Genomic DNA, 23,668 nt, shown 5'->3' on the forward strand with positions numbered 1-23,668 from the left:
TCAGGTCATGGTACTAGGGTCCTGGGATCAAGCCCCGCATCAGGCTCCCTGCTTGGGAGCCTGCTTCCCCCCCCCACCCTCTGCCTTCCTCTCTGCCTACTTGTGATCTCTCTCTGTCAAATAAATAAATAAAATCTTAAAAAAAAAAAAGAATGTAGTCTCTTAGCAACTTGATATTTATAATGCAATATTGTTATCTATAATTACTACACTGTCCACTAGATTTCCAGGACTCATTTATCTATGAGTTGTAAGTTTGTACCCTCATTCGACATCTCCCCAGTTCCTCAACCCCCACTCGGCCCCTGGTAACTACCATTTTATTTTCTGTTTCTTTGAGACAATTTCCCTAGGTACTCTATATTTTCAGATAAGAAAAAAAATGAAAGAAGAATTGGGGGAGGAAAGTAAACTTGGAATGAATCCTCCAGGCAACTCAGACTTGCAGCTTTGGAAGAATGATAGGTAAGAACTAGAAGAGCACAAGGAAAAAATCAATCACTCAGGGCTTTAAGCTATAAAAAGACTTGAGAGAGAGAATGGAGAGCACAGTTCTTTTCTTCCCACACAAGTATGTCTGACTTTCAACAGCAGAATGTCTGGGGTGGTGGCATTGGTGAGATAAAAGAAACTTCTTAGAGGAAACCTCTACCTTCATAGACTCTAGGGTAGCTCATTCGCAGCCAAAAGCAAGGAAATGCAAGGATAAGATGAAAGATTAAAGAGCTCTCCTTGGCTACCAAAAACAGCTGGAAGCAGAGACATAAAGTTGGCTGAGGTCTCCAAATATTTAAAAAATCAGATAGCTCATTTCCAAAACAGACACATTTTCAAAATCATCCTAGTGCTTCCATGTCTTCTCAAATAGCAAATTTTCAAACACAGTTCAAGAAACTGCAATGAACTGAATAATGATAATACTGTAACAAAAGACAGACTGAGATAACTGCACAGCATAGAATGAAAGACTATAAAACTCCCAAAAGATAACATAGGAGAAAAACTAAATGACCTCGGGTATGCTAATGCTTTTTTATGTACAACACCTAAGACATGATCTGTGAAAGAAATAATTGATAAGCTGGATATCATTAACATTAAAAACTTGAGCTCCACCAAGGACGTCAAGAGAATGTGAAGACCAAGGACAATGTCAATGTCAAGTAAATGTGAAGACAAGCCAGGGACAAAGGAAAAATATTTGCACAAGACACATCTGATAAAAGACTGTTATCCAAAATATACAAAATATTCTTAAAACACAATAATTTAAAAAACCCATACTTTAAAAATGAGCCAAAGACCTTGATAGATACCTCAACAAAGAAGATATACAGATGGCATATAAAATATAAAAAGATACCCCACATCATAAGTCATCAAAGAAATGCAAATTAAAACAGTGAGATGCCAGTATACGCCTATTAGAATGACCAAAATAAAAAATAATAATAAAAATAAAAAGAATGACCAAAACCTGAAACACTGACATCATGTGGTGACATGGTCAAGGCTATGACACAACAGAAAACCTCACATTCCTGCTAGGAATTATGGTGAAGCCACTTTGGAACACAGTTTGGATCTTTCTTATGCAGCTCAATATATTCTTACCATACAGTCCAGCAACCACACTCCATGGTAGTTACCCAAAGGAGCTGAAAACTTATGTCTATACAAGAGTCTGTACACATATGTGTAGAGCAGCTTTATTCAGAATTGCCAAGCAGTTGGCACCAACCAGCCATCCTTTACTATGTAGATGGATAAATGGACTTTGGTACCTACAGAAAATGGGGTATTATTCAATGCTAAAAGGAAATAACTATTAAGCCATGAAAAGACATGGAAGAACATATATTAAGGCATATTTTTAAGTGAAAGAAGTCAACCAGAAAGAGCTCCATACTATATGATTCCAACTATATGATATTCAAGAAAAGGCAGAATTAGGGAGACAGTAAAAAGATAAAAAAAAAGTTAGTGTTTGTCAGGGATGAACCAGGAGGAAATGAACAGGCAGAGTGCAGAGGACTTTTAGGACAGGGAAAGTAATCTGTATATACTGCAGTAGTGGATATTTGCTATTGTACATTTGTCCAGATCTGTAGAATGTACAAAACCAGGAGTGTACCCTGATGTAAACTACAAACTTTGGGTGATTATTATGTGTCAAATTTGATGCACTGATGGCAGCAAATATCCCACTCTGTCTGGAACGGTGATAATGGAGAAGACTATTGTGGGAGCAGTTGGTATATAGGAAATCTCTGTACTTCCTTTTCATTTTTGTTGTAAACCTAAAACTAAACTAAGAAATAAAGCATTAGGGGCGCCTGGGTGGCTCAGTGGGTTACAGCCTCTCAGCTCAGGTCATGATCCCAGGGTCCTGGGATCAAGTCCTGCATCAGGCTCCCTGCTCAGCATGGGAGCTTCCCCCCACCTCTCTCTCTGCCTGCCTCTCTGCCTACTTGTGATCTCTCTCTGTCTCTCTCTCTCTCTCTCTCTCTCTGTGTGTCAAATAAATAAATAAAATCTTTTAAAAATAAACAAAAGAAAGAAAGCATTAAAAAGAAATTTGTTAAGGGGCACCTGGATGGCTCAGTTGGTTAACCATCTGCCTTTGACTCAGGTCATGATCTCAGGGTCCTGGGCTATGTTGGGCTCCCTGCTCCACAGGAAGTCTGCTTTTCCCTCTCCTTCTGTCCCCCCACCCCACCTGCTCCTGCTCATTCGCTCTCTGGCTCCCTATCACTCTCTCTCAAATAAATAAATGTAAGATCTTAAGAAAAAAAGAAGTTTGTTAAACTTTTGAAAGGTAGGCTGCTTTCACCCTAACCCAGTTTATGACAGATAGGTCCTCTTATTTACTTTTCTCTTGCGTGGGACATCTATGGAACTCTTCATTCCATCAGAGACTTACAATTTTCTGGAATATAGTTACTGTAAATCTATACCCTCAGCATTTTGATTTTTTTTTTAATTGATGTCCAGCTTATCCAGCTTACTTGATTGTTAGGGTACAAATAAGGTGGGGTTGGTTTTTATTTGTTTGTTGTTTTGTGACTTTTAATATCCATACCAGAAGTACTATTTATAAACAGATTAAACACAGCAAAAGTGTTTATATCTACCCACAGATGTATCATTTCTGTAAAGATTCAAGATTCCATCTGGTAAAATTTCCCATCAACCTGAATAGACTATTCTTTATATTTTCTTATGGTAATGTTCTTATGCAGTTCTTAGGGTAATGAAACTTTTCAGTTTGTCTGTCTCAAGATGTTTTTAATTTACCTTCATTTTTTAATGAATATATAAGTCCCCATCCAGGTTGACAGACTTTATTTTCTTGAAATTCTCGACATATATTTTTCATTGTCTTCCATTTTGCTTTATTTCCAACGCAAAATCAGTGAGGAGTCAGCCATTATTTTTTATTTTGTTCACTTTATCTTCTTGTAATGTGTCTTATTTCTGCGCTCCTTTTAAGATTATTATTTTTCCCTTTGGTTATCTGTACTTTGATTAAGATGTGTCTTGGTATAGTTTTCCTTGTTTTGAGCTTGGATTTATGCGTTGCTTTTTATTACAAATGTGAAAAGTGTCTGCTTTTATGTCTACTTTATAGCCTTCTTCTGATACCCCAATTATGTGCTTCGTACTATTTTTGACTATTTAATATTTTTCCACAGGTCATTGAGTTTTTGTTTACTTTCTCATCCTTCATCCCATCTCCCCGCAGTGTTTTGGTATGGTTAGTATCTATTGCCCTGTTTCTACCTGTAGGACTACTGAAGTTCTTTCTTTGGCTAACTCTCTTCTTTCTGGTATTCTTCCTCATAAATTCAAGCCACTGGAGACTCTCTGCAATCTGCTCATCCTCTTCAGCTGTTCATGTGTCACCTTGTTTTCCCTCCTTGTGCTATGCTTTGAAAATGTCTCCAGGAACAATGATAGGATTCATTCTTTTTTTTTTTTTTTTTTGCTTTTCTCAAGGATCACAATTCTGTGCTTCTTTCTTTTCCAATATGTGAAAACTATAGTTTTATACAGATGTTTTACTTTTTGTTGCTGCTTATTGTAGAAAGGCTAGTTTAGTACCAGTTATTCCATCATAAACAGGAGAGTAAGACTATTTCATTTGTTGAGCATGACAGTTCTTATTCATTACAACCACATTGAATATGATATAAAATAGGCATAAAATAAATCAAAACTATAAGAATATGTTTTATTTAGAAAACTAGGCACTTTATTTCTAGAATAATTCCATATTTTATATTTTCATCTTTTAAAGATTGATTTTCTCTAGCTATTTTTCTTGGCATTAAAACCACATGTAATTTCTGAGAACTTTGATTGCATATGTATTAGTATTTTAATTTTTGATGATTAATTTCAAGAACAAATACTTCAGATTAAACTGGAAAATGAAACTATCAAGATTTTTTTAAATTATATTTGGATTAAATTTAAATACATTAAGATTTTAAAAGAAAAGATGGAATTATAGCATCTTTTGGGACTCACTGTCAAGACTTTTGACGACTACTTTTCATAAATTATCTTTTAAAAACTAATTTTATGTCAAATAAAATATTCTAATATTTTAGGAGCTCAGAGCATTTGTGGTAAACTTTTAGCCTTTTTATTTTTGAGAATAAGAGTATTTATTTGCAGTTAAGTTGTGAAAGTTGTACTATGTTCAAGATCGTTTGTAAAGATGAGTAAAATTTAATGGACAATTATTTACTTTCAAATACCATGCCACAAAGTTAACAGTAACAAATATTGTCTTTTATTGTTTCTACTCAGTAAATTGAAGTACTTGCAAATCCTCAAATATATCTTTAATCTTTTAAATGTATGAGATGTATTTCAAGGTTTGGGGCAAGTTTCTTAACTCCTTCCCTCCAGTCTCCGCTGAAGGTCACATTTTTTGTGCATTCATTGAGTACCCTGGACATATCTCAAAAATAGCACGTAATTTACAGAATTATAATAATCTGGTGGCTTATTTGTTTTTCCCCATTTGATTTTAAATCCCATGAAGCCAGAAATGGTATATTTTTCATCCTAGTGTCAATATAGCCTGCAATACAGAGTAGATATTTTATACTTGTTTGTTAAGTAAACAAATGAGTAAATTGTTTCTGTATTGCAGTTTGCATAAAAAGGATTATTCCAGTAGGAATATGAACATTAGTGAAATGATTAGATGCTAACACTGCATTTTGTATCTTTTCTTACAGGCTCTTAAATCTGATCTACAATGGAAAAATTTCTTTTTTATCTGTTTTTCATTGGCATAGCAGTGAGAGCTCAGATCTGTCCAAAGCGTTGTGTCTGTCAGATTTTGTCTCCTAATCTCGCAACCCTTTGTGCCAAGAAAGGGCTTTTATTTGTTCCACCAAACATTGACAGAAGAACTGTGGAACTGCGGTTGGCAGACAATTTTGTTACAAATATTAAAAGGAAAGATTTTGCCAATATGACCAGCTTGGTGGACCTGACTCTATCCAGGAATACAATAAGTTTTATTACACCTCATGCTTTTGCCGACTTACGAAATTTGAGGGCATTGCATTTGAATAGCAACAGATTGACTAAAATTACAAATGATATGTTCAGTGGGCTTTCCAATCTCCATCATTTGATACTGAACAACAATCAACTGACTTTAATTTCTTCTACAGCATTTGACGATGTCTTTGCCCTTGAGGAGCTGGATCTGTCCTACAATAATTTAGAAACAATTCCTTGGGATGCTGTTGAGAAGATGGTTAGCCTGCACACCCTTAGTTTGGATCACAATATGATTGATAACATTCCTAAGGGGACTTTCTCCCACTTGCACAAGATGACTCGGCTAGATGTAACATCAAATAAATTGCAGAAGCTACCACCTGACCCTCTCTTTCAGCGAGCTCAGGTACTAGCAACCTCAGGAATAATCAGCCCATCAACTTTTGCATTAAGTTTTGGTGGAAACCCTTTGCATTGCAATTGTGAATTGTTGTGGTTGCGGCGTCTGTCCAGAGAAGATGACCTAGAGACTTGTGCTTCTCCAGCACTTTTAACTGGTCGCTATTTTTGGTCAATTCCTGAGGAAGAGTTTTTATGTGAGCCTCCTCTCATTACTCGTCATACACATGAGATGAGAGTCCTGGAAGGCCAAAGGGCAACCTTGAGGTGCAAAGCCAGGGGGGACCCTGAACCTGCAATTCACTGGATTTCTCCTGAAGGGAAGCTGATTTCAAATGCAACAAGATCTCTGGTGTATGATAATGGAACACTTGATATTCTTATAACAACCGTAAAGGATACAGGTGCTTTTACCTGCATTGCTTCTAATCCTGCTGGGGAAGCAACACAAACAGTGGACCTTCATATAATTAAGCTCCCTCACTTACTAAACAGTACAAATCATATCCATGAGCCTGATCCGGGTTCTTCAGATATCTCAACTTCTACTAAGTCAGGTTCTAATGCAAGCAGTAGTAATGGTGATACTAAAATGAGTCAAGATAAAATTGTAGTAGCAGAAGCGACATCATCTACCGCACTACTTAAATTTAATTTTCAAAGGAATATTCCCGGAATACGTATGTTCCAAATCCAGTACAATGGTACTTATGATGACACCCTTGTTTACAGGTAAGAAAAATTAACCAAATTTTTATACTTACTATGCATCTTACTTAGGGCTTGTTATCGTACTACTGACTTGTTTTATTTTGTTTTGTTTTAATTGACAGTGCTACTCTGTGTTGTAATTATAGCACTCCATTTTTTTAAAGTGTGTAATGTAAGGTTTGTGAAAGGAGATTACCTGTGGGGAAATACTTTGAATGGTGTTATTCTTAGAGAGTTCAAATTTATATTTAATATTATGCTTACTTACTTTTTTCCCCTCATCTAAGAGATGTGACTATCAGAGAACAAGATTGATTTATTTTAAAAATTCAAAAACATACCAGAACTTACACATCCACATGAGTGTTCTTTCCTTCAAGGAAGTCACGTTGGGAGGCTATTCCATTATCCCAATGATGCTGGCATTGCTCAAAGCACTTTTGGAATTATCTTTAGAACCTTCGTCATACTATTTTGAATATCCTCAGTGGTGGCAAATCTTCGTCTTTTGAGGGTGAATTTGAATTTTGGAAACAAGCAAAAGCCATTTGGAGCCAAGTCTTGTGAATAAGGTGGGTGATCAAGATGGGTATTGCCATTTTTGGTCAAAAAAATAGGATGTAACTATAAAATAATGAGACTGATTTTTTTTTTGAGTAATTGAGTTATGTGCATGTGTATTGTTTCATATACACTGGTTCTTAAGACAGTTCCAAATAGAAAGTTTATAAATATTTTGAGCAGTGAAAGTATCACTGGAGTTAAGTACGTAATCTCCTCATAAGGAATCCGATGGAGAATTTGTATCTGACTATAGGTTTTCTGGTATGTTTTTCTGAAGTTCAGCCTCATTGATTTATAGTCACATCTTGTCCAATTTTCAGTTGGAAATATACATTTTTACCTCTCCATATAATTTCACTCATGATAGACTATTATTAGTCCTAAGAAATGATATAAAATTGTGGTTTTGAAATATACATATATATATATATTTTTGTCTTGAAGCTTTTTGAAATAAGATCAACTCAATTCTTATATACCCAGATGAATTCTTGAAGATAATTTGATCTTCATTCATGTATGGAGATGAGAGAACTTTTTTAAAATGAGCATGGGCTGGTAGAAAAAAACAAAACTGGCCCAGCTAGCCATATGATCGATCCTGGGCAAAGTTCTACATGGCTGAGTTTTAATTTCCTCATCATTAAAAGCAAGAGATTAAAGTAAATGGTTTCTAATATCCCTCTCTTCACTAAATGTATGATCATATAGACTCTGAAGCATGCATATTAACATAAAGTAGTTTGTCCTTCTCATACTCAGTTCTTTACCTGGGTTACCCAGTATTTAACCCATTGTCAAAGAAGAGAGGTACCCCTCCCCCTCACCTTCCTGTAGCTTCTATCATTGTGTGTGTGTATATATATCTGTATATATGTATAGCCATAGGCCAGTTTCTACATTCCAAATTCTAAAATCCTAATCCTTCCATGACAAGAAAATTCTATGTGACCTTCAGAAAATTGCTTAAATTTCCTGACTTCAGTGTTTGTCATGAATAAAATAGTAATGCCACCCTCATATAGTCATTGTAAGGATAAAAATTATAGTGTTCCAGAAAAAAAAAAATTACAGTGTATATAAAGTGCTTAGTAATGCCTGGTACTTATCACACACTCACTAAATGTTTAGTGATTTTAATCACAAATCACAAATACATACTCTGACCTAAAACTTTCCTGGTTCATTTAGAACACATTGTTTAGGTTGTAGAATAGATTAGCATTGCCAAGTTTTCAAATGTCCTAAAAAATTCCTTTCAAGGAAAATACAGTTTCAAGCCTTTTTTTTCTGCGTGAAATCTTAGTTTAGGTCATATTTGGTTGCTATGGAAAAAAAGGTAGTGGAAGAAAGCACCCACAGAAGAGTTTTGTGATACAATGGATTCAGAGGTATTTGTAAACTTTTATCAAACTTTAGCAACTGTTCTAAAGATAATTTCATCAGCCCATAATGGGTGGGATGAGGGATTTAGGCTCTGATCAACAGCCTTGCCCTGTTCATATTTTTAGGATAATATTTCTCTTACATTCCCATCAACCTCATTTTTAGATAAAAACATGCTAGGAACCAAGTGTTGACGGCATTAAGAGTAGACTAAGATCTGTAAATAAAGTACTGTAATCTTAGTAATTATCGTAGTTACAAAAGATAGGTTTACTGGGTACCATTCCATAGCATCTTATAACTGATTTGGAAAATAAAAACTCTGATGCGTTTCCATTCTGGTTTCTAATGTGATTGTCAGTGTTTTCCCTTTCTTCAAATTGGGTTTTAGTCACAGAGGTGTTGTAAGTGCTAAATGGATTTGTTTAGTAGTCAGATAATGTCACAGTCACACCTTTCAAAAGCAATTTGTCATAAATGATTTTTTAGCAGGGGCTTTTATTAGGAGTTCTGCTTTGCCAAGCAATGTAATTAGTAAGCTTGTCAAGGCATGGTGCAGGCACCATTAATACAATGCAGAATACAACAATGACTTTGAACTGTTTTACCTTGGCAAATCATTTTTCCCAAATTTCATGTCTGTTATAAATGTGCTTATCTTAATAAGTACTAAAATGAAACAGGACTGAAGTCATAATGGCTCTGTGTGTCTATATGTTTTGCTTTTAATATTAACACGAATTCCATTGTCCCTCAGAATGATACCTCCTACGAGCAAAACTTTTCTTGTCAATAACCTGGCTGCTGGAACTATGTATGACTTGTGTGTCTTGGCAATATATGATGATGGCATCACTTCCCTCACTGCCACAAGAGTCGTGGGTTGCATCCAGTTTACGACGGAACAGGATTACGTGCGATGCCATTTCATGCAGTCCCAGTTTTTGGGAGGCACCATGATTATTATTATTGGTGGAATAATTGTAGCATCCGTGCTGGTTTTCATCATCATCCTCATGATCCGGTATAAGGTTTGTAACAATAACGGGCAACACAAGGTCACCAAGGTCAGCAATGTCTACTCTCAAACTAATGGGGCTCAGATACAAGGCTGCAGTGTCACGCTGCCCCAGTCCATGTCCAAACAAGCTGTGGGACATGAAGAGAATGCTCAGTGTTGTAAAGTTGCCAGTGACAATGTGATACAGTCTTCAGAAACTTGTTCAAGTCAGGACTCCTCTACCACTACCTCTGCTTTGCCTCCTACCTGGACTTCAAGTGCTTCTGTGTCCCAAAAGCAGAAAAGAAAGACTGGCACAAAGCCAAGTGCCGAACCACAGAATGAAGCTGTCACAAATGTTGAGTCCCAAAACACTAACAGGAACAACTCAACTGCATTGCAGTTAGCTAGTCGACCTCCTGATTCTGTCACAGAGGGGCCCTCATCTAAAAGAGCACATTCAAAGCCAAGTAAGTTTCTCACTTTGCCTGCTGAGAGATCCAGAGCGAGGCACAGGTACTCCCTGAATGGAGAATTAAAGGAATACTATTGTTATAGTAACTCACTGAACACGTGTGGACTGTTTTCTAAAAGAAGCATGTCTATGAATGCGATGCTAATTCAGTCCAATGGTTCTGACGGGCATAGTGGAAAATCAACTCTCTCAGATGCTGAGTGGATATTGGAAAGCACTGTGTAACCTATTATTTCTTTTTAATGAAGAAATTATTTTGAAAACTCATATAGGAAGTTGGAATTTGAAATTCCAGTTTTGTTTCTCTGATACAAGCCTCATAGAGCCAAGGTGTATAAACCTCCTAGGTACAGTTTAATATATGAAGGTAACATAGACAGGATGGTTTAGGGATAAAAGCATGACAGAGCAGTGCCTTCCCCTGCCCTAGGACTGGCTTCCAGGTTCTACAATAGCAGAACACAAAATAAAGGTTGTCACCAGAAACGGAATTCTTCCTAAATAGTGATATTTCCTCCAGTCTTACAAAGGACCACCCAGGCTGATTAGCATTTTTCAGTGAGTAGATTGTATATATTATTTCAAGGATGGTGGCATTTGTTTTTAGGCAGATACTAAAAAGAATGACTCCGTGTTATTATGGTGTTTAAAATAAAATATTCAAGTATACCCAGACAGTGTTAAAATAGGTACCTTCTAAACAACATTCTTGGTTCAGGTGCCTTAATGGATTTATGGTATTTCTCACCATGACAAAGCTTTTTTGGTGGGGAGCAAAAGAAAATTCAAGGGATTTTGTATTTATCAAGAAAATCCAGTTCAGTTTTGTTTGTTTGTTTGTTTGTTTGTTTATCCAGTTCAGTTTTAAGTCACAGGCCAGATTCTACATGCTGCTACCCTGGGCACAGGCATGTGTTTTCATTCATTCGGTACACATTTGCAGAATGAATGAGTTTTATATTTTTCTTTAAGCAAGTTAAAAAGGGAGACAAAAATACAAGTCTCCCTTTATTAAAGGAATGTTTATTTTTATCACTAAGTGAGATTTAAAAAATACTTCTAATGGAATTCGTAATACATTTATAAGCAATAGAAAGTCATTGCTCATTAACCAGATATTGGTTTCATTTTTCCCTTCTGCCTGTAATTCTCAGTTGGAATGTTTCTTTCTTAGAGTCAATGCATTTATTTTTAACCAAAACCTGTGATGAAATTTAATTAGAAATCATTCAGCTTAGGGGGAATCTATCATTAAACAAAATCTTAAATTTAATCAGACAAGAATATTTCTCCTTGATATATGGCATTCCTGGATATTCATTAAAATCAAGGTCTATAGATAAATGTTCCTATCTACTCATTGAAAATCTTACATTATATTGCAACTTGATGGTGTTTTACTAAAGATTGGTACATGAGGCTAACCTTCAGACATTCTTGATGTTTGGGGTGGGAGGCTGAAAATAAGGCTCACATGAGAATCTTGCACAAAAAATGTTAGCCATAATATACGAAGATTTGTACTTTACTTATACAACATGCTCCATGGGAGTAAGTAAAACACAGAGTAAGTTCATTATCTTTTACAGATCTCTTGGAAATATTAAAACACAGATAAGGAATAGTAGTCACTAGTGTAATTTTCTTCTACTAGAGGCATATGTAAAAATTTCAGTTAATTTTAGCTTGACACAGGCACATCTTATACATGACTTATCATGATGACATTCAGACACAGGTAACATTAAAGCAGTCAGAGATTATCTTCCACGCCAATCTTGAAAAAATTATCTAATGGGCTAGTATTATTGTAGGTGTTTCATAAACACCTCCTCTGTCCTCGTTCCCTTTCTAAAGATTTCCTTTCACATTTTGAAAATCGAATCAGCTTTTGTGGGTCAAGTGTATAGTTCTTTTGAGGAATAAATTAGATTATGTGTGTAGTCGTGTTTTGTAAAATCAAAAGCATTACACAGAGTGAAGTGTATCTTCAATACTATTTCTGTAATAATGTTCTAATCCCAATTTAACATTTCTAATTAACATCATTACTTAATTCTTCAAAAGGTGCTGCTTGACACAAGCATATTGGTTCTCCCTTTCCTAGTTTTTACATATATGGTATTAAAAAGTCCCCAATACACACACACACACACACACACACACACACATATATACATATATACATATACATATACATATATATATATATATATATACACATATATGTGTGTGTGTGTGTATATATACACACGCGCGCGCTTTTGAGACTTAAGCAAGTGAATCTCCAAGGAAGAAATCTCTGGCATTAGGAATATTGTGGACAAGGAGGCTCTGAAATCATGCAGTAAGGCCACAGTTTAGCATATCTGTTCCAAGCTACTGACTAGCTTATTTTATATTTTCCAGTTGCCTGTATTTTTAAAAATCAATTTTCTGCTTATGTTTCAAATGAAACTTTAATTCCATATCTTTTATTTCTTATAAACATTTAGAACTTTATAATATCTTACCATGTGAAATTTATTGTTTGCCTAAAGTCATTGAAACCATTTAAATTTTTATTAGTTTTACAAGACTGTTTTCAAGGTATATTAACCAAATGCATGAACACTTGTTTTTAGAAATGATAAGAAGGCTCATGTTTCTGTCTTTCTAAAAAGTTTATATTTTGAGAGATCAACAAAAGTTGGCCTATCAAGAGGGTCAAATGTTTTTGTTTTTGTTTACAAGTGTATGAAAAACTTTTTGCTCAGGGCAGTTTCAGTGTGAAGTGACTGAAAAATAAATCTATGGGACAGTTGGGGGTTAGTAAGCATACCTGGTATACTTTCCAAAACACAGTAGTTATTTGAATGAATGAGTGAATGGATAGATAAATAAATAAATGCATGGGGCCAGTGAGGAAGGTGCAGTAATAAGAACTTTGATTATATGCACAATATTGATTTGTGATCTAGGTATTTTATTACTATAAGCAAGAAATTCTGTGTCTCATTGTTTTTCTTTCTGTTATTTCTTACACCTCTCATTTAACCAACTGTGTGTATGTGATCCAAAGCATGTGGTTTGCTGTTGCTGATTATGTAAAAGGTATATATATTGTTTTTTATTTCCATGTCCTAAACTATTTTTCTTTCATTTTTAGCCATTCTACACAATAGTTTCAGGTTGTTCAATATGACAACTAACAAGCAATATATTTACAGATATTTGCTTCAAACATTTTTTTTAAATTATATGTCTTCCTGTGTTGTTTTTGTTTCTTTTGGATAAATATCCCCCAATTTGGAAATGTCCAACTATTATTAAAGTAGGTCTTTTTTATTTAATATATGTAATATTTGAGCATCGTAAAGTGTTGATGAAGCACCCAGTGCTGCCTTAGGATCCTAAGAGGAAACAAAGTTTGGTTTGATGGATACTATTTATTTTTATGCTACAAATAGACCGAAACAGCAGTATATTAAATAAATAAATTAACTATGTAATACCCTCACTGGAACCAATTTATTTCCTAAATATTTTTTAGGATCATTAAATGTAGTTAGTTAGGTTGAGGCCACAATAAGCTAATTTAGCTTTCAGACAGTTGACTTTAGCTGTAGATATATTTTACTAAAAAGTTTTTAGAATAGAAGTTGTAGAACTATTGTAAACCACTTACAGACATAACAAGTCTATTTGAATGATACATACTTTCCCACAAGGAGTTGAGAAATTAAAAGAAAAATGTATTCCATTTATCTACAGAAATCTCTTTTTATCTTTTCTTGAGAAGTACTTTCTCCTTCATTTTAAAGTACTCACAAAGTACTTACTTCCAAACTAAATTCTATTTTATTTGCTCACATCACTGAAAGGAAACTAAATATTTCATTTAGAAAGGTAAAAAACTAGAGCAGTTATCACAAGATCTACAACAATTGCCTCTTAGTTCTGAATTTTTCCTATTTTTCCCCTGTTATTCACAATGAGAAGCTTAACAACAATCATTTAAATGCCAATAGTTTATTAAAAATAAAAAAAGTACAGAAAGCATAAAGCATCTCATTGAACATAGAATTTCAAAGGCAAATGGGGGCATTTTTCAAGGACGGCAGATCTGAACCCACTTTCTTATTGGTATGACAAAACTCCGTTTCTATTTTGTGATGCTAAGAAAACAATGTTCGTTGATATTATGCAGAATGAAGACTATCTATTCTCTTTTTCTTGCTCAGTCATCCCTCGTGTTTCACGAAGCGTTCAGACTTTCTTCTTTAATAGTGAATGTGGATGCTTCTGTCTGTAAGTCTTTGTGGTGCTTGGGGAAAGGACCTCAGCACAGAGGTGGGCTGGATAAGAAAAGGATATTTTTCTTATCCTCCATAGTTGATGATGTTAATCATCATCGTTATATAGTCATTATTATTATTTACATTATAATGGTTGTGAGTGAAGCATTTTGGGGGAGTCAAATTTAAGGATAAGAAATATCTTATTTTCAAAATTTCATAGAAAAAAGAGAAAGTAACCAAAAGGAATGACTGGGATTTTGTAATAGTTTCAGAGCTCAGTCTTTTCCGATTGTTGAGTCCTTTTCCTCCCACACTAGATAAATGTATGCTGGGACTATACATACACTTACTTTTTCAGATTTGGGGGGTTTTGTTTGTTTGTTTTCTTTCAGAAACAAATTAATCATTCTTATAGCAGTACAGAGGATCACTTAATATAGAAAGAACTGTAAAAGTATTACTGTGACTGAGTCTTCCTAAAAATGTGGTATTGTCTGAAGTTTGGGACACAGAAGGTAGCAATTTCTACCTGGGAGTCTATTTAAGTATGAAATTTCCTTGTTAAATAAGGGTAATGTATTTGCAATTTTATCAAATACTACAAGCAGTCAGTATAATAAATAGTGTACCATTGTCTTCTGATTTTGTCAGCTATTTCTCAAAGTCAAAATTTAAGATAGAAAGTTACCATTGGTAAAATATGTACATGGTATATACTTATGTATCTATATATGCAATATATAGATATACTAATAGGTATGCTTATCAGATTAATCAGTTAAAATCAGAATTTTGTGTCCTGCAACACAGATTGTAATTGATAGAGCAAAGTTATATTTATATGGGCTAACAACCAGAGAACTTCTCCCAGAATAACTGTACAAGCTATACTATCTTAGTTGTATAAGATTACAACAGGAAATAAACTCTCTAGAAGAAATTTATTTTTCTGAACTTCCTGATGATAATGATCTCTACACCTTGTCTAATTTCATTCACTCTTCTCAAATTCACTCATTTTCAAATATGTCCATGAATTTTAAAAATTAAAATTTTTTACTAGGCTTGTAGAAGTATCAATGTTTATGCCATTTCATCTGAGAAAGCAAAATTGACATAAAATTAGGTGACAAATCCATATATATAGACTTTGAGAGTCATTCCTCTCAGTAGACTGAATAGTTTTTCTACTAACTAAACTGCTGGCATTCTGTTTTTTACAATAAAAGTGCCATGGGGTGAAAGCGTTGTGAAAAAAATTAATTTTTTTTTTCAAATACATTCCGGGAAAGTCATAAAGTCCCTTTCATTTTGTGTTTGGAAGTCGATGTACATTTGATCTTGCCTGAAACAGGAACTAGATAAATATTGTGGTTCTGCTCAGAGTATGTCCAATAAATTATTCAAGTAGCATGAAGGGCTTATGAAATATCCTATGTTGGCTCTACCATAATGTAATTTCCTAAACATTTTTTTCTGTTTATTGTGAACATGTCTTATTATTGCTTTCATGTAAAACCTAATCTCCAGAGGCCATTAGAACTTTCTATGAATATTTGTCCTGGAAGCTCTATAAAAAAAATATTTTGTTCTCTTCTCATCACACTTATCTGTGAACCCTGAGAATAATTTTTTCCCAATATTTTTTCTTATCATTGTGTCACTTCTTAATGAATACTTGAATATTTCAAGCAAATACTAAGAGTATTTGCTTGAAAAGAAGACATATTGGAAAGAAATAGAATGTGTGCTATGCAGGGCTAGGTAATGGTATGAAACATTCATAGCCAACTGGAACATATATATGGACATTTAAAAGGCAGAATGGCTGCATATAGAACATTAGTGTTTTATGTGAGGATACTGGGTACTTCATAAAACTTGATATTATTTTGGGGGTTATTAAATAATGATTTTTGTAAATGATTATTTAATACTCTGTGTGTTGAACATAGTGAAGCCATGTTTCCTGTTTTGGTTTCTCTTTTCCTTGGTGTATCTTTCCATATTAATCATATACAGCTCTGTTGTTGAAATGTTAACTTTGAGTAGGGAAAAATGAGTAGAAGCCTGATTCACTTCTTGAACACTTTGAAGAAGAATATATTCCGTAGTAATTACTCACTTCAGCAACTAGAACAATATTTTAAAAATTCTACTTTTATAGTATTATGTATCAGGAAGTAGCCATAGACAACTACAGAGTATTTACAAAAGTCAATTGCAATTTGCCCAAGAACAGGTAAGAAATAAATAAATAAATAAATAAATAAATGGTCTAGATAATATCTAGATTATCTAGATAAAAGTCTAGATAATTCTCTGTTAAGAAAAATCTTATCAAGATTTCAGTGAGAAGTGTTTTAGGATCAATTTCTTAAAAATGGAATTTGTGTATTTGTTTATGACACTGAAAATTTTATTCCCAGATGCTTTGCTGACTAATGTTGACCAGATTGTCCAGGAAACACAGGTGAGATTTTTGTTACCTGTCTCATAATACAGCATTAAGTGGGTATATTCTTTTAAAAGTAATTTTTTAAAATTTTCTTGCAAGCTTATGTAGCTTCTTGAAACTTCCCATTAAAACTTACTCAGTACTCAATGGTACAAACTAAAGTTCCGTTTGGTTAAATGAATTTCCAGTTGCTAAATTTAGACATCTTTCTGGTTAACTGAACATTTCTGATCCATACTGTAAGGATACAGGGAATACTAATGTGACTTTGGAGTCCGTCTTCTATTCATGCATGATAATAATGTGCGTTTTTTACAAATATTTCCCAGTGTGAAGAAAGTAGCTTGATAAGAATGTATTCATTCCTATCCTTGACCTCTACATCCTAATAGGAGCTGAAATGATACATTATGCCTCCCTGAAAGTGGATGAACAGAAGTGTTTCAGTATTATCCAAAATGAATGAAGCCACTATAAAATGGAGCAAAAGACTACATTTGAAATATTCATGGTATTCCTTTTGTCAGCAACTGATTACTCTTCTCCTTTTTTTTTTTTTTTTCCTTTTTGGAAGTTTCAAATGAGTATTTGATTCCTGCATTTTAATTGGATCAGAAAGTGTGTTTCCAGAGCAAAATAGCACTTTAGCAATCTGTTCAAACAGCTGGAAGCATCAGCCATTTGCTCAAGGTTTGGCACAGAAAAAATATTCTGCTTTTAAAAGTTCTAAAAAAGGCCACTGATTTAATTTTTTAGGGGTAAAAGTAGGGTTGGTTTTTTTTTTTAAATACATTTTGTATTTAAAAGATAATAACTTTGACAATCATTCAGGGTTTCCCCTAATGAATTCCACTCCCAAATTAATCACCATAGTTTTCATGCATCATGTCTCTGAGTTCAGGATCCCAATCCCATGTTGCAAAAAATGAACAGATGGCTCACTAGAAACAATCAGTAGCCCAGTGTCTGGCATACACTTCGTGTTCTGTTTTTGTGTACCGAACTGACCTGCGTGAAGGTGCATTGTTTCATCATCACCCAGTGTGTCCCTTTCTCGCTCTGAACCTCTCTTTCTCTCCTGGCCTCTCTCTTTGCCTTTGATTTCTGAAAATTCATTTATCCTGTAACTTTGGACATCTAGCTGTTCTGAAAGAGAGTATCTTTAGAAAGGGATTAGAAAGTAAATGATTGATCTATCAGAGGCACTGTCCAGAATGGTGCTAAATGTTTTATCAAGATTTGGAAGCAGGAAAGTCAATCTAAGTCATTTTTCAACTATCAATTCAAGTATCATGAAACCTCAGTGTGACTATTCTTGGTACTTGGCAAATGATTTCTGCCTTAGCAGACCTATCATTTCTACCCCTCTCAATACAACCAGTGAAGCCCCTTGGAAGAGACTGACCATCGTGCATGTCTTCTTGTGCCCTTCCCATGGTCAGCAGTTCTTCACCAGGTGTGAGGGGAGTGAGGTGGAGCTTGTGCTTCCAGCTTCCCAGATCCTTCTTAGTGGGGAGGAAGAGATATAAATTTTTATTTTAAGTTTTTATTTCCACAGGTCGGTAACAAATGTGGCTTCCTAACCAAGGGCAAATATGTTTTCCAAAATTTTGGATGCTGCCCATTGCATTAAATTTAAATTAAAATGCTACCTGTGTATATATACAATAAAAGTAAGCAAAAAACCTGGGGTGCCGAGGTAGCTTGGTCAGCTAAGCATCCAGCTCTTGGTTTTGTCTCTGGTCATGATCTCTGGGTCTTTAGATTGAGCCCTGTCTTGGGATCTACTCTCAGTGGGGAATCTGTTTATCTCTCTCCCTCCCCCTCTGGTTTTCCCCTGGTTCACTCCTTCTCTCCCTCTTTCTCTCTCTCTCCTTCTCTCTCAAATAAATAAATAAAATATTCTTTCAAAAGTAAGCAAAAAACAAACAAAAAACACCTTACAACACATTTTTGTTTTTAACATAACAAAATATTTCCATGGCAACCTTACTAAATTAATTATACCACAGTCCCTCACATAGCATCAAATTCTAGTAAGAAGGTATACAGAAGACAGAAAGGTTTCATCCAGTTAGTGGTGTAGGTATTCGTCATACTGAGGTATCTGCTAAGATCATTTTTTTCCCTAAGGGTGAAGAATTAATACATTTATTTCATTTCCATTAGCCAGAATATGTCCTATGCCAATTTTTTTCCTTAGGACCTTTCCTGCATGTGTATAGAAATAGAATGAACTTAAAATATTTAATATATCACATATGATCCTTTTATAATAAAATCTTAAAATCCTAATCACACTCAGATGAATTGAGAACAAAGAAGAAACATTGATAATAATAACTGGTGGTAATTATGTGTAAACTGGCACTTATATGTGTTAACCTTATGTTTGAAAAGATTGTTAAATCTGTAAAACAATTCATATGCCATGTTTAGAAATTAAAAATAGGAACAACTGACTACCTGCATTTTTTTATTTACTTAGAAAAATGGAGGGTGGCAGAGGAAGAGGGGGAGAGAATCTCAAGCAAACTCCCCGCTGAGTGCAGGGTCCAACAGGGGACTCAATCATGATCTGATCCGAAATCAAGAGTCCCACACTTAACTGACTTAACACACTTAACCCAGCTTCCCCTACCTAGTTGCATTTACACTGAAAATTTCTTAAGTACACTTTCTTGAAAAGTATTTGCTACATTCAGACCAACAAAATATGTGTACTGTGTGTGTGTGTGTGTGTGTGTGTGTATACGTATGCACAAGAAATATCCCTTAATCTACAATTGCTTGCACTAGCCTTTAAGAAAATAGCTTCCTGATTCTAATGGATTTGACTTCCAGTTATTCTGCATAGTATCAATTAAGGTATTTATATTTAACAAATTTAAAATTTGTCATAAAACCCCTGCTACAGGTGCAATAACTATGAAAAGAGACAATTTTTTAAGAGAAACTATTAAGGTATAAATGAATAAAAAGTAATGCTGATTATAAAGAAAGAGCAACATTTAACATAGGGTTAGGAAAAAATATGAAATAAGAGCTAAACAGCAAAGCAAATTTGTATGTATGATCCAGATATATTTCCAATGTTATTTCCCAGTAAAAATTAATACTATAAAGTATTTGGTTCTGTAGCTTTGTTTTTTGCTATGATATTACCTTTAAGTGAAATTTTTAAAAATAAGAGTGATAGAATAGGCACATATACACATATGGAGATAACTTTTAACTATTTTTATAATAATTAAACCCATTTTTGACATTTGCTTGAACATTACAGTAAATCAGTAAAACTTAGAACCATGGTATCAGGAATGACTTTTAGAAATCATTTCCTTCTTTTTTTAGATATCCTAAATAATATAAGATAAGAATTGTTCTTAACTGCATTCAGAGTAAAGACAGTAACAGCATTTTCTCACCATTCATTCAACATCAGGACATTTTTCCTTCTTTTAATATTGGATAGTTTAATTTCCTTTTTTCGTTGTAGTACTGTTAATAAAACTATCTGTCCCCAATATTTGCATACCTTTCACTGTTAAATAAGGACCATTATCAAAACATCCTGAGCCTATCTCAAATTCATTGTAACATTTTAGATAATTGTTATAGTCTGTTTTTTCCCTTTGTGATTCTCTTGTAATTTGTGTTCATGTTTAGATCTTTATGAAATCATTGTGAGAGTTGTCTATTGATTAGTGAAGTAAAAAGTGTTATTTTGAATATCATATACAACTTCTTATGCAGGTTCACATTATGTCATCATTTCAGTCATAGTTATAGGTTCAGGACAGGTGAATTCATACCACAGTTTCCAAAACTGATTGCTACTTGTCTAGTCTTTGAAATTAACAGCTTTTATAAAAGCCATAATTCCATAGTTTGTTAATATATATATATATTTTTTTAATGTAGGGGTGCCTTCGGCTCAGGTCATGATCCCAGGATCCTGGGATCTGGCAGCATTGGGCTCTCTGCTCAGCCGTGAGCCTGCCTCCCCCTCTCTCCCTGCCTGCCTCTCTGCCTACTTGTGATCTCTCTCTGTCAAATAAATAAATAAAATCTTTTAAAAAATAGGTTTTTTTCATGTAACGTAGAAATGAATCTCTTTAAAATATGCAAACTTAAATAATCATTAACTTCACTTTTTTTTTTTTTTTTTTTTTTTTTTAGAGAGCTAGAGAGAGCGCAAAGGTGGGAGGGGCTGAGGAAGAGACAGACTCCCTGCTTATCAGGGAGTCCCAGCTGGGGCTGATCCCAGGATCTTGGGATCATAACCTGAGCCAAAGGCACATGCTTAATGACAGAGCAACCCAGGTGCCCCTCATTAACTTGATATTAAAAGAGTTTTTTATTCTGGAAGAATTTATTATTTCTAAGGTCAAACTAGTTATATTGTGCACTGTATTTTTCTTCTATTTGCATTTAGTCTTTTCTATATTACAGCTTCCTGAAACTTGAACGTTGGTATAGTACAACTACATCTTTTTTCTGTCAAAAGAAGCATATACTTGGAAATACAAACAGAAATAAACTCATTGTAATGCAATTTCACCGAAATAAGCTATGCTATGAACTCAATAGGTAGGAATTTAGGTAGAATCCCATTGTAATTTAAAGTGATGTCACGGTGTTTTTCTTAGAACATTCCAGGTAAAGAATGATGATGAGATCTAGATTTCAGTCATTTCCAAGGTAATCATTTTTTATAAATACTTTACACATCTATTATCTATTAAGTTTCCGAACGTTGTGTAAATCCTTTGTTTAATAATTTTCAAGGACTATTGTTTGTGCCAAAAGTAACTGCAGCTATTCAGCTAGTCAGATGAAATATTTTCTCCACCCTTCCTTTTTTAAAAGATTTTATTTTTGAGTAATCTCGACACCCAGCGTAGGGCTCAAGCCCACAACCTGAGATCAAACGTTACAGACTCTACCAACTGTGCCAGCCAGGTGCCCCCAGATGAAATGTTTTCTTGAATGAAACATCTCTACAATATTTTTCTTACCTTTATCACATGAAGTTTTTTCTACACCAAATATGTTCTACATCAGCATTTTTATATAGAATATTCTTCCATATTTCATGATTCATCTGGGCCATGCAACTTGTAAACATAATTCTTTTTGAATGGGAAGGGACAAAAATTACTTCTACTTCATATTTATGAAATTCTGTATTTATCAAAAATCATTTTTCATCTCTATTCAAGATGGAATTTATAGACATATCTTAAATCTATGATGTTGAGAACCCACATTAGAGGAAGAATATTTATACAGCTTGATATTTAAATATTTTAAATGGTTTTATATTATTTTATTCAAAATCACATTAACTATGGAATGCCTTTCTTGTAAGTCATTGTCAGTTTACACATTTGTTTCTTCTGTGAGTGAGGAACTAATTTATGAAGAGGAGTAATAGTCTTCACTAACATTTAACGTATAATTAAATTTTATAAAATTTCAATATGATACAAAACCTCCAACAAACTATTTGAGAAGTGGAAATCGCTTAGATTTTATATGTGATGAACAAAATTGGTCTAATATGTTCATAGTTTTAAAGCCAGCATGATTATTTGCTAAAATTTAAATGGCATGCATTAATGAACAAATCATTATTTTATTTTCCTTGAGAATATAAATGTGAAAAACAAAGAAAGGGAAAATGCTGTTCCACAATTTGGCTTTGACTTACTTAACTATTTAGGCTGAATGCATTTAGATTCCTTTTTAAAATGAGATTCTTCTACATATTCAGAATTTGAAGTTACCAAGCAACATTGTAAGAGCTGATGTGCACGTCTAGATGGCTTTTAAGGGTGTATCTTGTATTGTATAGCAATAAACTCCTGCCAGGGTGCTTATAGTTTAGTAACTTCTGAATTACTGGCACAATGGCCTTATTACCTATGTATTTTCTCTTTGTTTCTTTGTTTCTTTTTCTTTCTTTCTTTCTTTTTTCTTTTCTTTTTTTCTTTCCTTTTCAGAGGCTGGAGTTAATCTGAAGAGCACTACTTCTTTCTCTCCTGAAAAAAGTTGCCACTGATATTTTTACTGGATAAAATTAAGGCGTTTCAATTCACAAAGGCTCATTGTTGAACTGGTGCCCTAGAAGACATTGTCCACAGGAACCGAAGCAGAAGTCTCTGATGCTGGCACAACTGGCTCGATCAGACCATGGTTCATCCCCTTTAAAAGCCAAAATTTTTGTTTTCTTCTGGCCTACAAGTATTTTTTTTTTTAAAGAAGGAAACAGAAAAGCCTACATTGGCATCGAGTTCTGTATCAGTCCATGTTACATTGCCATCCATGATTTAAGACTGTAGAATCTTGAATAATCTATATCACTTTAACAAATAAATGTTTTACTATGACAGAATTTGTACAGTGCCTGATTTGTGGAAGTATCAATTGCTTCAAGTATGAATGGTGCAATGATGACTGTAAGAACTAATAATACTATTTTACATTTATGTAATGCAAAACCTTAAGGAATCAAATTTGCTTTATAATATTGGACCTATTTCTGCCATGAGTAGAGTACACCCACGTCTGTGGGAGAGCAGTGCAGCTATTTTAAAAGTTTTACAGCAATCTGATGCTTCAGTGTAAGACAGAAGGTGATGAGGGATCTCTTCTCCTAGGAGAACTTCAGAAAGCTTCAAAGTAGGCACATATGGTAATTAATCCAAACTGATTCATTGAGCTTCTGGAGAACTGGGACAAAGAGGTTTAAAACTTTAGTTTCAAGCTTTATATTTCATTGTAAGTGCCCATTTAACCCATTTTGCACAATTCCAGGGTAAATAAAGAAGAACAAATACCTGATTTAACACCAGCAAAAA

The 23,668-nt window shown here is 34.2% G+C and overlaps 1 protein-coding gene across 5 annotated transcripts in view; it reads left to right on the forward strand.

The window, feature by feature from the left end:
- The window catches only part of LRFN5 (leucine rich repeat and fibronectin type III domain containing 5), a 250,284-nt gene extending 227,088 nt beyond the window's left edge, over positions 1 to 23,196 (forward strand). The window contains exons 3-8 of one of the 5 annotated variants that reach the window (XM_013048930.2): positions 5,256 to 6,660; positions 9,347 to 10,059; positions 16,774 to 16,817; positions 17,195 to 17,313; positions 21,258 to 21,395; positions 22,811 to 23,196. In XM_013048930.2, the coding sequence (XP_012904384.1) occupies positions 5,276 to 6,660; positions 9,347 to 10,059; positions 16,774 to 16,817; positions 17,195 to 17,206 (2,154 nt within the window). In that variant the 5' untranslated portion in view covers positions 5,256 to 5,275 and the 3' untranslated portion in view covers positions 17,207 to 17,313; positions 21,258 to 21,395; positions 22,811 to 23,196. Of the gene's footprint in view, positions 1 to 5,255; positions 6,661 to 9,346; positions 10,060 to 16,773; positions 16,818 to 17,194; positions 17,314 to 21,257; positions 21,396 to 21,454; positions 21,507 to 22,810 lie in introns of all 5 variants that reach the window. The other 4 variants (XM_013048931.2, XM_013048929.2, XM_004778423.3 and 1 more) reach the window with 4 other exon arrangements.
- Positions 23,197 to 23,668: the final 472 nt, after the last annotated feature.

Source organism: Mustela putorius, unplaced genomic scaffold, assembly GCF_011764305.1.
Source record: "Mustela putorius furo isolate JIRA1106 unplaced genomic scaffold, ASM1176430v1.1 tig00003898_pilon_pilon_pilon, whole genome shotgun sequence".
Lineage (NCBI taxonomy): Eukaryota > Metazoa > Chordata > Mammalia > Carnivora > Mustelidae > Mustela > Mustela putorius.